This window comes from Pseudophryne corroboree, chromosome 3, assembly GCF_028390025.1.
Source record: "Pseudophryne corroboree isolate aPseCor3 chromosome 3, aPseCor3.hap2, whole genome shotgun sequence".
Classification (NCBI taxonomy): Eukaryota; Metazoa; Chordata; class Amphibia; order Anura; family Myobatrachidae; genus Pseudophryne; species Pseudophryne corroboree.
In genome coordinates, this window is record NC_086446.1 from 45,709,103 (window position 1) to 45,723,686 (window position 14,584).

Below are 14,584 nucleotides of genomic sequence, written 5' to 3' on the forward strand. Positions count from 1 at the left end.
CACCTGACAGTCTTCCAGGCATTGCGGTCCACCATCATGGGGAAGGTTTTGAGGAAGCAGAGCCTGAACTCTGTTCCTGTGAACCTGTAGTAGCAGGTTTCCGTGGTTTACCTCTAGCCGCTCTGGCTGTGGCAGAGGAACCGTTGGACTTGCCCCTAAATTTTGCTGTCCAAAAGGACTGTAGGTTGGGAACTGAAGCGGTCTTCCTCGCTGGGGGAGCTGCAGAAGGAAGGTATGTGGACTTACTTGCCGTAACTTTGGAGAGCCATTTGTAGAGTTCATCTCCAAATAAGGCCTCGCCTGTGAAAGGTAGGCCTTCCACGCCTTTCCTGGAGTCCGCATCCGCAGTCCACTGGCATAGCCATGAACCCCTGCATGCTGACACTGCCATAGCTGTAGTACGTGTATTAAGAAAGCCTCTCTCTTTTATGGCTTCCACCATAAAGTTTGCAGAGTCCTGTATATGTTGCAGGAGCAAAATAATCTCCCCTTGATGCAAGGTATCTAACCCCTCAATAATGTTTCTTGACCATTTTGCAATTGCTCGCGTAATCCACCCACATGCTATGGTGCGTCTCTGGGTCACCCCTGCAGCTGTATACAAAGATGAGCGTAGTCTCAATTTTATGATCAGCCGCACCTTTTAGGGAGGCTGCACCTGGTACAGGCAATACAATTTTCCGTGATAGCCTGAATACCGATGCATCCACTATTGGTGGATTTTTCCATTTTTTCCTATCAGGTAGAAAAGGAAAAGATGATAACAACCGTTTAGGGATTTTACATTTCTTATCTGGATTAACCAACGATTCTTCAAACAGGGTATTAAATTCCTTAGACACATGAAAAGTGGCTGAAGACTTCTTTATATTAAAATGAGATTCCTCAATCTTCTCTGTCACCTTATCAGGGATATTCAGAACTTATCTGATAGCTTCTATGAGAGCCTCTATTCCTTGTGACAGAGTACCCTCCCCCACCTCTGAGTCCACCTCACCCAACTCCATGTCAGACCTCTCATCATCAGAGTCAGACTGCAGGACATGGGCCAAAGTACATTTTGCGGACAAATGGCAGGGGACTGAGACGCTGATTTGAGTATGGAGTCTCTTTTCCGAAACTCAGTCATAGATTGTCTTAAGTATTGCGTCTCTTTCTCGTTCGGAGATAACTTAGTAGAAATTGAAGAGATCCTCCCCCCAATGGAGTCCAGCCACGCTGGTTCAGCCCCACTAGCCTGGGAAGGGACACTACACTGAGTACACACTAGTGACCCCCCCTGGGGAAGAACACTGTGCCTTACATGAAACACACTCATTGTCTGACATACTGTATAGTGACAGCTTATACAGAAAGGAAATGGTTAAATGCACAATTAACCCACAAAGAGCCCTTCCAGGGACACACAGAGGTTTGGAACCAGCACACAGCGCCCCTATAGCTAAAGCCAAGCTTGGCCAGGTCGCAGACTAAGTACCTAGATTAGGGACTTAGAACACTAATACGTCGCTCCCTCCCTGCAATGACCCCCTGGTACCACTGAGGTAATCTGGAGTCTATCCGGAGGAGCTGTGCGTCCCTGTCAGTGTCTGTGTCAGCTGCAGTAGGGAAAATGGCACCTGTCAGCTGCTGTATCCACTCATAGTGAAGCCCCGCCCCTTCAATGGCGCGCGGTCTTCCTGTTCTTATTTATACTGGCTGAGGTAATTTTGTCCCACTAAGCAGGCAGGCTGGTGCCATCCAGTCTTGCCTGAAAATAACAAACTTAGAAAATAAATGCAGAAAACTTCAAGAGCTTCCAGAAGCGTGACCGGCTCCTCCGGGCACATTTTCTAAACTGAGTCTGGTAGGATGGGCATAGAGGGAGGAGCCAGCACACACTATCAAATTCTTGAAGTACCCAAGGCTCCCAGTGGACCTGTCTATACCCCATGGTACTAAATGGATTCCAAGTATCCCCTAGGACGTAAGAGAAACATAACATCATTTCACACAAAACATCTTATCCAGGCATTTTTAGGTTTTCGACGTTAACCCCTCCAGCTTCACCTTAATCTATCACTTAACTCTCTCTGTTGCTCCTTGGCAACACATTCTACTGCACAAATCAACATCTTCACCTTCAGAGTATTCCAAGGATGACCACGGGTAACATACAACAAAAGGGAAAAGAAAGATGCACTTGGGAACGGACTAACAGCTAGAACCCACCGTTCAAAACCATAAATGTAAAAAGAAGAGGATGAGCTGACCATAGAGTCATTTGTTAGTGGAGTATTCTAAACTATGATTCCTAAACTACAGCAATCCGAGGTTTATAAATGTCTCTAGTTTCACATTCACTAGGGGAGGGGTCATCCAATTTTACAAAAATTACCATTACTTATCACATATATATACCCCACGACTAGACTTGTCATATACTCCCAAATAAATTCACCAAACATCTTTGATGACCCTTTGCCAAAAACTGGCAAATACATTGACGACTTTTTATGGCAACTTTTCCAATAAATATATGGATGACAATGGAAATATAAAGCCACGGATACATTGTTATCAACTGAAACTCAAAATTTATTTAACTTTAATTACACAAGTCCACCAGTAAAAATAGCATTGTCTATAACAAGGGCATCACAACGTTTTCCTTGGAGGGATAGCTTTAAAAAATGGCTTTAAACAGAGGTTCAGAACTGGCCTTGAAAAGTGCGAAAGTCTTTTTCTGCTAAAAAAAACAAATAGAAAAAAAAACCACTGACATGGCTGAAATCTGAGCTTTCAGAGACCCCCCACTTTTACCCTGTAACAAGAACCTCCTGTAAAGTTGTGCTAACTTAAAGGTTAAAATGGGAACCTACAGTACATTTGGCTGATGCAGGACACCTAGCATTCATTGCGGTTTTTTTCACATTATCTGAAATGATTTTGTATTTCAGTAACCAATTAGTAAATCTATTCTAGAGCAACAAGTATGCCATGCTCTTTACCTTTTCCAGAACCTTCTGCAGCATGATAAATAAGGGGATTAATCCAAAAGACCATCAGTATGTCAACAAACTTTGACTCCAGATCCTTGTCCTGGCACAGTAATGTATTTCTTTGAAGTTCATTCTGGACTATCATATCAATATCTGTTTGAACCCAATTGTCCACTATCTATTGGAAAACATCTGGATGAAGTGACCATTCCCCCAATTGTAGGTTGTCTGCAGAAATCGTCAGCATCCCAGTGCTCACACTGGGAAAATGCAAAGCGGTGAGAGTCCACACATTCTTCTCCACCCAAAGGAAGGTCCTTTATGTCTCCATGGTCTGGGTAATCTTGGTATCCCATCTGATGGTTCAAAAATGCTACTGCAATAGCACGGTCTAAATCAGTGGTGGCCAACCAGTGGCTCTTGAGCCCCATGAGGCTTTCTTTATTCAAATGTGGCTCCCCAACGCTCAAAATCACATGACCACAATATATCCGGAAACTGCTGCACTCCAGCCAGACACACAGCAGCACTATGGGCACTGAGAATTGAGGGAGCCGGATAATATAGGTAAACTGAGGACACATAAGAGGCTGCTGCAATGTCACGAGTTGTAGGGGCTGTTGTGATACAAGGGGGAGCTGGCTGGAGTGACACGAGGGAGCTAGCAGGGGTGACATAGGAAAGTGGTGGCAAGAGTGACACACGTAGTAACTGGCTGGAGTGACACAGTAGGGTGCTGGAAGTAGTGACACATGGGAGAGCTGGCTGGAGTAACACAGAAGGGTGCTAGGAGTGACACATGGGAGGGATGGCTGGAGTGATGCAGTAGGGTGATGGCAGTAGTGACTCACGGGGAACTGGCTGGTGTGACATAGGAGGGTGCTAGCAGGAGTGACATATGTGGGAGCTGGCTGGAGTGATGCAGCAGGGTGCTGGCTGGGGTGACACATAGGGGAGCTGAAATATATTATGTGAATCTGGCTTTTTCAATAATTTTATGTGGAAGTGGCCTTTTCAATGTATTTTATACCGGGGCATGGTCTAGCAGGCACAAGGCTACACCCCTTTTTTGCACGTGTACCTTTGGCTTGATGACGGCTCTTTGATGTACCTAACTGGATTTTTTGTCTCTTTGTCTCTAACTGGTTGACCACCCTTGGTCTAAATTGACTTAGACTGGCTGACCCTTTATGTAGACTTCAGCTAAGAAAAGGTCTATGTAAAGAGATCTTTGGGCACTGAAGGCAGCTCAAAGTTTCAGAACACTGATGTGGAATGAAGGCTCCTCCAACGTCCAATTGCCCTGAAACCTGTGCTGTCCCTCAACTTCATAGATTAAGGTCTATTGTTCTGACATCATAAAAGAATAACCTGTCTACAACAGTGAACTCAATGGTGAGATGAGATTACAGATGAGGATAGGGACCTGTAGCATTTCCATAAAATCTTTATCTGGAACTTCTGAGAGTGAAATTGGGTGAACGGATTTGCCTCATAGGTGGAGACCATTTCACCCAATGCTTTCATGCCTTCTTTTTCAAGAGCCATTTTTGTAAGAATGGAATCTTGTTTCCCAGAAAGAAAACCCCTCCTGAATCTGGTATCAGTCACACTGCCCAGGAAAAGCTTATTTTGAGCTAAAACTATATTTGATTTTAAACAATATATTACCCAACCATGGGAAACAAATTCTTGTTCTGTTACTATGACATGATCTAACAGAATCTCTGGAGAAACTACTGTTATCAAACCTTAGTAAAGACTCGAGTGCAGTTACCAAAATTACCCGTCTGGCTACTGAACAAGGAAAAGGTTTGAATAAAACCTCCCACCTCTGTGCCGGAAGGTATCGGGACAACTTTTGAATAACCTCTTGTAAAGCCAAACACTGGTAGATCTAGAATAAGATCTAAAAAATAAACCCATGCATAAGTCTCTTACCCAAGCGTCTGATGTGAAATCAAACCATTTGACCCTGAAGCATAACCTATGAGCTTCCACCAAGGGCTTTTCCTGATGGTCCTTCTTCTCAGTATGCCTAATGTCTGTGTATTGATCCGGGGCCTGGTTGGCTGTCCGACCAATCTGGCATGCCTCAACTATGGCACACTGGACGGGGGTGGTGTTGTATCAGATCCAACACACTCTCTTCCTATTTTCTGGGCATGAAAGGTATGTTTGAGACAAGATAAAGGCCCCTTGCCCCTGGAGGTAGTAGAGAAGGAGAAAGAACTCACCCACCTACCTCTCTATCAGCCAAAGAGAAAACAAAAAAACATAAAATCTGCCACACTCAAAACTAGCTGGAGCGCATCCTGGAACACCAGCACTAAGAAAAACTGATGTTGGTAGGAAACGTTGTGTGTATGAGGAGCTTGAGTTGGCTTCAGTTTTAAAATGCCCAGGCTCCTAACACCACGCACAATACCTATTGTGTCCAGCCTCCCACAGGGATGAAAGAGTTTGTTATCACATCATTCAGCCAGAGAAATCGACAGGCTCCTCAATTGGAGCTGGCTGTATACCTGTCGCAACTTTTGGATGGAAATAATACCACAGTTAACACAAATCAATTCCTTGGCTTTGGCCAAAATGTGGTGAAAATATATAGCAGACACCAACATCTAAGAGACTGCAATAAGATCCATACATGTGGATCTTACAACGTTCCAGTCTTATGTCGATGACGAACATTCCACTTATGTCTGTGGATGGCAAAGACTCAAGTTTTGAATTGCCCTCCAAAACCGTTATGTAATGTTAATATACATTTGAGAATTCACTCTTTAACAGAACTGTACATATTACTATCAATTACTTTTACAATAGGGTAGATTTCTGCAAAACTCTTTCATGTCAGTCAGATCACCGATATGGTTTTCATCTTGTGTGAATTTTCTGATGTGCAACAAGAGCTGATTTTCGCATATAACATTTCCCACACTCAGAGCATGGAAATGGCTTCTCACTTGTGTGACATTTCTGATGCTTAACAATACTGGATTTCTCTGTAAAACATTTCCCGCATTTACGGCATGAAAATGACTTATCACCTGTGTGAATTCTCAGATGTGCAAGAAGAGTTGATTTGTGTGCAAGACATTTCCCACACTCAGAGCATGGAAATGGTTTCTTATCTGTGTGATTTTTCAGATGTGTAACAAGACTTGACTTACGTGTAAAACATTTCCCACACTTGGAACATGAAAATGGCTTCTCACCTGTGACTTTTCTGATGTACAACAAGAGCTGATTTTCGCATATAACATTTCCCACACTCAGAGCATTGAAATGGCTTCTCACCTGTGTGACATTTCTGATGCTCAACAATTTTGCATTTCTTTGTAAAACATTTCCCGCATGTAGGGCATGAAAATGGCTTCTCACCTGTATGAATTCTCAGATGTGCAAGAAGAGTTGATTTGTGTGCAAGACATTTCCCACACTCAGAACATGGAAACAGCTTCTCACCTGTGTGACTTTTCTGATGTACAACAAGGGCTGATTTCTGTGTGAAACATTTCCCACACTCAGAGCATAGAAATGGCTTCTCACCTGTGTGAAGTCTGTGATGCATAATAAGAGATGATTTCTTTGTAAAACATTTCCCACATTCTGAGCATGGAAATGGCTTCTCACCTGTGTGACTTCTCTGATGTTCAACAAAATTTGCTCTATATTTGAAATATTTCCCATACTCAGAGCATGGAAATGGCTTCTCACCTGTGTGAAGTCTGTGATGCATAATAAGAGATGATTTCTTTGTAAAACATTTCCCACATTCTGAGCATGGAAATGGCTTCTCACTTGCGTGACTTCTCTGATGTTCAACAAAATTTGCTCTGTATTTGAAACATTTCCCACACTCAGAGCATGAAAATTGTTTCTTACTTGTGTGATTCTCCTGTCTAACAAAAACTGACTGATTATTACAGGATTTAACAAATTCAGAAGAGGGACAGACTGTAGCATCTGTAGGAGCTGCACTATGTGCACCAACATCTGAATTAATGTTACCCTCCTCATGGTTAGAGGGATCAGATGATATATCTGCACTATGAGGTACTGGATGTATAATTGGGGTAATAAGGTTTTCTCCTGCAGAATCTCGTGTGATGTTCTTCTCTTCTAATTTAAAATCTGGAAACAAAGTTAGATGTCCCTCCGAGGTATTCCTGCCCCTCTGTCCATCTGCTGGAGAGATATGGAAATATATACATTATGGTAAGAACTTACAGTTGATTACGGTATTTCTCCTAAGTCCACAGGATCCACAGGATAACATTGGGAAAAGAAGCGACAGCGGATTTGCAACATAACGATGAAAGTATTTCGGCCTCCCAGCATGCAACGGGCCCATCCATATAACCCCGCCTCCTGGCTCAGGCAAATCAGTTGTTTTTCAAAGCTCAAGGCAGGAGGATCAGAGAGCCCTAATCAGGCGAGAAGAACACACTCACATGGACACCTTTCCGTACAAAAAGGAAGAGGTTAGTGAGTAAAAGGATCCTCAAATCAGGTGCTTCAGGGTGGGATCCCTGTGGAACCTGTGGACTTAGGAGAAATATCGTTATCAACAGTGAGTTCTTACCATAACGCATATTTCTCCGGCAGGGTTCTCAGAATAACATTGGGATGTGCCAAAGCAATTCAGTGGTAGGGACGTTCCTGATTGGACAGGAGAATCCTTCGCCCGAATTCAGCGTCCTAAGAGGCAACGGTATCAACGGCATAATGTCTAATGAATGTGTTAATGGAAGACCATGTGCCTGCCTTACATATCTGTTCTGCTGAAGCACCACGTTGGCTGCCCGTGATGGACCTAACTTAATGAGTACAGTGAGCAGAGACATTAGCCGACACATGGAGATCAGCTTGATCAGTATGCTTCTGAAATAGTCTTCCGAAGCCACCTCGCCAGTGTCTGCTTATCAGCAGGCTATCATCTCTTGTGAAATCCGTAGAGAACAAAGAAAGAATCTGTCTTTCTGATAGCACTGATACAATCTATGTAGATCCTTTAGGCACGGAGTACATCCAACGATGCAGAAAGGCCCGGCCCCTGGAAAGCCGGGACTACAATTTCTTCGTTAAGGTGGAATTTAGACACCACCTTAGTAAGATGCCCAGATTTAGTTCTGAGAACTGCTCTATATGGATAAAAAAAATAATCAGAAATGGAGGACCACATAACAATGCCCCTAAATCTAAAACTCTTCTAGCTGAAGCCAGGGCCAGTAGAAAGAGAACTTTAGCTGTCAACCATTTAAGATCCACTTTTTTAAGGGGTTCAAATCGGGCAACTTGAAGGGCCTTTAGGATTACACTTAAGTCCCAAGGCACTGTAGGAGGACAAAAGGAGGTTGAATGTGCAGCATTACCTGGGATAAAGTGTGCATATCCTGTAGGTTGGCAATTTTCTTTTGGAATACAGTCAATGCTGATACTTGCACTCTCAAGGAAGCCACCCTTAAACCTTTATCCATTTCTGCCTGAAGGAATGCTATGACCCTGGAAACTCTGAAAGACCTAGGGTCAAATCTCCGTTCACTGCACCACTGAATATAGGCTTACCATATTCTGGTGATAAATGCGAGCTGAGGAAGGTTCCCTTGCTCTGAGCATTGTTTGAATTACCTGTTGTGAGAATCCGCTTGACTTCAGGATAGAGGTCTCAAGAGCCACATTGTCATAGACAGTCGCTCCAGGTGTCTGTGATAACAAGAACCCTGCATCAGTAGATCTGGACGTTGAGGGAGCAAAAGTGGGGCATCCATCGACATTCTCTGCAGATCTATGTACCAATGCCTTCTGGGCCAAGCCGGAACTACTAGTATCACGGCACCCTTTCCTTGCTTTATCTTTCTCACCACCCTGGGTATTAGGGTGATTGGAGGAAACACATAAGCCAGATGAAAGTCCCATCTCACTGACAGGGTATCCACAAAGATCGCTCTGGGATCCTTTGTTCTTGACCCGTATGTGAGAACTTTGTTGTTCTGACGGGACGCCACGAGATCCATCTCCGGCAACCTCCACCTGTCGACCAGGGTCTGGAAGACCTCCGGGTGTAGCGCCCATTCGCTTGCCTGAATGGCGTGTCGACTGAGAAAATACGCTTCCCAATTTAGAACTCCCGTCACAAACAATACGGACAAGGCTGGATGATGAAGTTCTGCCTACTTTAATGTGCGACTTTCCTCCTTCATTGTTTTTGGCTGCAAGTTCCTCGATGATGCCGTTGAATTGTCCGAGCGGATCTGAACTGGTTTCCCCTGAAGGATGTCCTTTGCCTGAATCAGCACCATGTATATGGCCCGAAGTTCCAATATATTTATTGGCAGGCAACTTTTTTCCTTGTCCACTGCCCCTGGAAACTAGACCTTCTTGACACTGCTCCCCAGCCCTGTAGGCTGTCATCCATTGTCAGAATTTCCCAATCTGAGATCCAAAAGGGTCTCCCTTTGTCCAGATGGGATGTCTGCAGTCACTAGGCTACCAGGCTAACAACCTCCTTACTTCCAGAGTAAGGACCATAGTCTGCGTTTTTATTGTCTGATGAAAACCATTCCATTTGGTAAGGATTAGATGTTGCACAGGCCTCGAATGGAACTGAGCATACTCTACCACAGAGGCGGCCAAAACGTTGAACGCAATCTACCGGTAGCTTGCGGAGCTCTCACCGGTAGATCGCGATCCAAGTGTGACTTGCCGCCTCTCTGAGTCTGGAGCGTTCCCATTGATGCATTGTGTGGGTGACATCATGACATCAGCCACGCACCCGCACAATGCACAACTGGGAACGCGATGTGAGGATCCTGTGCGCCTGCTAGATCTGGTTTGATCCAGTCAGCTCAGCGCCAGCAGCAGCAGGACAGCAGTGGTGGGGATCCAGCCAGCCAGCGGGGATCCAGCCAGAGGGAACGCACTCAAGCCAGCCAGCGTAAGATAAAGTAATATTAGTGTGGGCATATGGCACTGTGGGGCATATCTGGCACTGTGGGCACATGGCACTGTAGGGGCATGTGTGAATCTGGCACTGTGAGGGTATGTGTATCTGGCACTGTGGGGGAATATCTGGCACTGTGGGCACATGGCACTGTAGGGGCATGTGTGTATCTGGCACTGTGGGGGCATATGTGTATCTGGCACTGTGGGGGCATATCTGGCACTGTGGGGGAATATCTGGCACTGTGGGCACATGGCACTCTAGGGGCATGTGTATCTGGCACTGTGGGGGCATATCTGGCACTGTGGGGGCATATGTGTATCTGGCACTGTGGGGGCATATGTGTTTGAGGTTTTTACCTGTGGTGGCCAATGTGTTATTTAGTGTTATACCATGCCCCCTTTTGTTATGTCACGCCCTTTTTTGGGCACGCGCAAGTATCCCGCCTAGGTAGATAAAAGCTTTTCTGATTTCAAAGTAGATCACCGACTCCAAAAGTCTGGCCACCCCTGCTCTAACATGTCGAATGTTGAAACCTTCAATCCCATCACACGCATTGCTGCTTGAATGGATACCCTTCGACTATGAAGCACAGAGGTTCTCAAACTCGGTCCTCTGGGGCCCACACAGTGCATGTTTTGCAGGTAACCCAGCAGGTGCACAGGTGTATTAATTACTCACTGACACATTTTAAAAGGTCCACAGGTGGAGCCAATTATTTAACTTGCTATTCTGTGAGGAGAAATTGCAAAACATGCACTGTGTGGGCCCCCGAGGACCGAGTTTGAGAACCTCTGATGTAGCAGCTCTTGAATAATTGACTGAACTTTAGATATTTTGTTCAGAGGCTCAAATCCAATACAGCTCCCAAGTGAGTCCTCCACTTTGACGGAACCAGAGACGATTTCGCCCAATTTATGAGCCACCCGTGCTTCTGAAGACATGTTATTGTCTGTTGCAGATGACGCAGAAGCAAGTCCTGAGACTGTGCCAGGAGTAAAATATCGTTGAGGTATGGAAAAATTCTTATCCCCTGCTGGCAGAGATAAGCTGCCATTACCACCATAGTTTTGGAAAATACTATGGGGGCTGTGGCCAATCCGGAATGCAGGACCTGGAACTGAAAATGCTGTTGGAGGATAGTGAACCTGAGATAGCGCTGATGGGACTGGGCTATAGGAACATGTAGGTAAGTATAATGGATATCCAGGGATTCCAAAAAATACCCTGGCTCCATGGCCAAATTGATGGAACGTAAAGTCTCCATATGAAAACGAGGCACCCAAATATACTTGTTCAGCACTTTGAGATTGAGTATGTGCCGGGACAACCCATTTATCTTCTGGACTAGAAACAGGTTGGAGTAAAAACCCTGTCCTTGTTGTGCAGAAGGAACTGGAATGATTACTCCTGACTGAAGCAGTTTCTGAACTGCCTTTTGCAAAGCCCTGGCCTTCATCTCTACCAGAGACAGGCTGGTACAAAAAATACCTTTGAGGGAGCTTCCTGAAAGCAAATGCATAACCAAGAGATATCACTTCTTGCAAATTGAAGAAATTGACCTCCCACCCTGGGATCCAGCAGGTGGAGGCCCGCCCCATCAGGCTGATGGCTTATCTTCTGATTTAGAAACCAGTCCTCTGGGGGGGCATGGCCTGATGATTGAGGGAGGACATGCTTCCTACGAGCTCCCAAAATTCCCCTCTAATATACCCCTTTTTTCTAACCTCAATTACCTTTTAACAGCCCCTGTCTTCCCCCTGGCCTCCTCCGGATCCAGGCAGAGAGGTGCAGAGGAGCTGGGGAGCGACTCCTTCACTCCTGCAGGTTGCAGCCCTCCTGTCCTCTAAAAGCCGGGACTTTGATATCCGGGAACGGCGACTGTAGCCATCCAGGGATGCCGCGGATGACGGATTGCTCCCGCTCGCCATAGAATAGGGACCGAGTGAACCCACGGCACCCGCTGAGCATCCCTGCCAGTGAGGCCATCGGCGGATTATCTGAAGAGAGCCCGACGGGGACCTGCGGCTTGCTGGAGACACTGCGGCAGTGGTGTGTCCCCCAGCAGATGGCCATCCTGGGATCTTGCTTCCTCCTGCATGGCTGCCCCCGGAGCCTGAGGACTAGTGCCCTGCTCTCTCCATATAGCTTCCAGCTGGTGAGTGGCCCCCTGCCTCCACAGTTCTACAGCTGCTTTCATACACACGCTCCATAGCACTGTTACAAAGACCTGAGCAGCCTTTTGGACTGCAGCCTGGGCAGAGGGCCCAGTAGCTATTCCTGGCTCAGTTCCCTCAGATACCCTATGTCTCCTGCGCCCCGTGGAGGTTGGAGACAGCCCAGGCACCCTGGAGAGTTGGGCTATACCACCATACTTACCTCCTACTCTCTGCAACTCTCATAGCCAGCCAACGGCATTTATCTTTCCCTATATTATATTTCATCTTGCATATGTCGGCTGGGAATCGTGATAACTGTAACCACATGAAGCTGCCAATCCCCCTACTACTCTCACAGGCCACTGAGTTATATCTTTAACTCCAATACCCCCACACAAAGGGTAAGTTTATCAGATATCTGCCTCATCCACTGCTGGGGTACCCCCGCACAAAGGGTCAGTTCTCATCGTCTGCGTTATCGCAATTTCATGCATCCCGCACTTCCTTAAAATATTTTCAAATCCATATTCCTACTAAGATAAAAAAAATTGTATGGCCTAAATTTCTCCCCCATTATTCGATCTATTTTGTCTCAACTACAGAAATGGATGCACTTACCTCTCTCACTACTAGGCAGAATTGCGCTTGTTAAGAGTGTAATATCTCATAATCTCTCATATTGCATACAGATGCTCCTGATTGCCATGTCCAAAGCTGATACTACCATATGTTCTAGAGCGTTCATAAAATTCATATGGTAATCCAAAAAAACTAAAATTTCTCGTTTACGCTTGGTCTAACCGAAAACCCTCGGTGGAATGGCCCTACCAGATATTCAAGCTTTTTCCTGTGCTGGGTTCTTCCAATATGCCACAGACTGGCTGTCAGGAATCGACTCACCAAGCCGACATCCGTCCGCCGCTGCGGACTCCGTCTTGGCTCCCTGCGGTCACCTGTCGTCCGTGTCCCTGCCTTTGGACACCATCACGGGCCTGGGAACGCTCCTGTGACAGCGGGCGTGTAGCACGCCGCGTTCCCGCTAGGCCGCGGCATGGGCGCCGCCATGACAGTTACAGCAACCAGTATACAGCGGCCAATCCGGTGCTTGGCCGCACCCACTTTCCCTCACTCCACCAATGCCTGTGAACCAAGGGGTACATAAGAGACTGCAGGATCAGTCTGCAGGCATCCTGGACTTTGTGTCACTCCTGCGACCCATGTGAAAGGATCTGTTCCTGTCTTCTCCGTGTTCCTGGCTCTCTACCCAAAGACTTGTACTCCTGGTTATCTGCACAGCTCCGTGGAACTTCAAGGCCCAGCAATACCTGCAAACTTCAAACATGCTTCACACTCATCACCACCTTGTGTGCTTCAGCCTTGCAGTTGAGACTGACTCCAGGTGTGTTCCATTCCTCCACCTGTGATACAGCTTGCTGCTGTCAGTGCTTCACCACTTGCACTGTGGATAGTCAGACTCCTGCCTCTGCTACCAGGTTTGCCATTCAACATTTCATTGCCTGAGTTTCATGTTTTAAATCAGCACTGGTTTCCAAACCAGAGTCATCTTCACAAGCACCATTTCATCTGTTTATCATCCTACCGGTTATTATTTCTCCAGTCATCTTCCATTCTGTTGCCATAGACTTTCAGCTATTACGCTGTGTGATTGACATTTACATTTGTTATTATTATTTCTGCTGCCATTCTGTTTTATCATCTGCTAAATAAATATCATTGCGCTCATGCGCAGGAACGTTATCCAGCCTCCTCGTTTTCTCCCATCTACCTCCACTGACCCACTAGCGCCCCCTCCGGGGACACAGCCAAAACATAATCTGACAGTAAGTCCAGGATCGATGGACTCGGATGGTGGACGGAGTGTGGGGTCAGAGGCCTTGCAAAATCTGGTCTCCCGTCTGGATGGTCAAGAGGTTGCGCAGCAGCAGATGTTTCAATTCCTGCAAGGGATGTCCTCCCGGATAGATACACTACAGCAATCCCTCCCTAGTGTACTCACTCCTACTGTTCCTGTTACTCCAGCACCTGCCAGTGCTGTGAGCCCCTCTATGCCGACTGCATCAGCTCCAGTGTCACGTCTGCACCTGCCCGTGCCAAGCAAGTATGATGGCAGTCCAAAGCTATGTCGTGGGTTTCTCAACCAATGTGAAATCCAGTTTGAGTTGTTGTCACATAATTTCCCCACGCCAAGATCCAAGGTTGCCTACATCATCTCCTTACTTTCTGGATCTGCTCTGAGCTGGGTGTCTCCTCTGTGGGAACGTGCTGACCCTCTGATTAACAACTACACAGAATTCGTGTCAACCTTCAGACGGATCTTTGACGAGCCTGGTCGTGCAACATCAGCTTCTGCTGACCTGATTCAACTTCGTCAAGGTACCCGTAGTATGGGACAATATGTCATTCAGTTCCAGACGTTGGCTGCAGAGATTCAGTGGAATAATCAGGCTCTGGTAGCAGCTTTCTGGCATGGACTT

The 14,584-nt window shown here is 46.1% G+C and overlaps 1 protein-coding gene across 3 annotated transcripts in view; it reads right to left on the minus strand.

The window, feature by feature from the left end:
* Positions 1–2,553: 2,553 nt before the first annotated feature.
* LOC135054685 (oocyte zinc finger protein XlCOF22-like) overlaps positions 2,554–14,584 on the minus strand; it is a 58,732-nt gene continuing 46,701 nt past the window's right edge. Inside the window, exons 7-8 of one of the 3 annotated variants that reach the window (XM_063957947.1) lie at positions 6,285–7,175; positions 2,554–6,202 (exon numbers count right to left, since the gene is read on the minus strand). In XM_063957947.1, coding sequence (XP_063814017.1) covers positions 5,862–6,202; positions 6,285–7,175 — 1,232 coding nt within the window. In that variant the 3' untranslated portion in view covers positions 2,554–5,861. Of the gene's footprint in view, positions 7,176–14,584 lie in introns of all 3 variants that reach the window. The other 2 variants (XM_063957945.1, XM_063957946.1) reach the window with 2 other exon arrangements.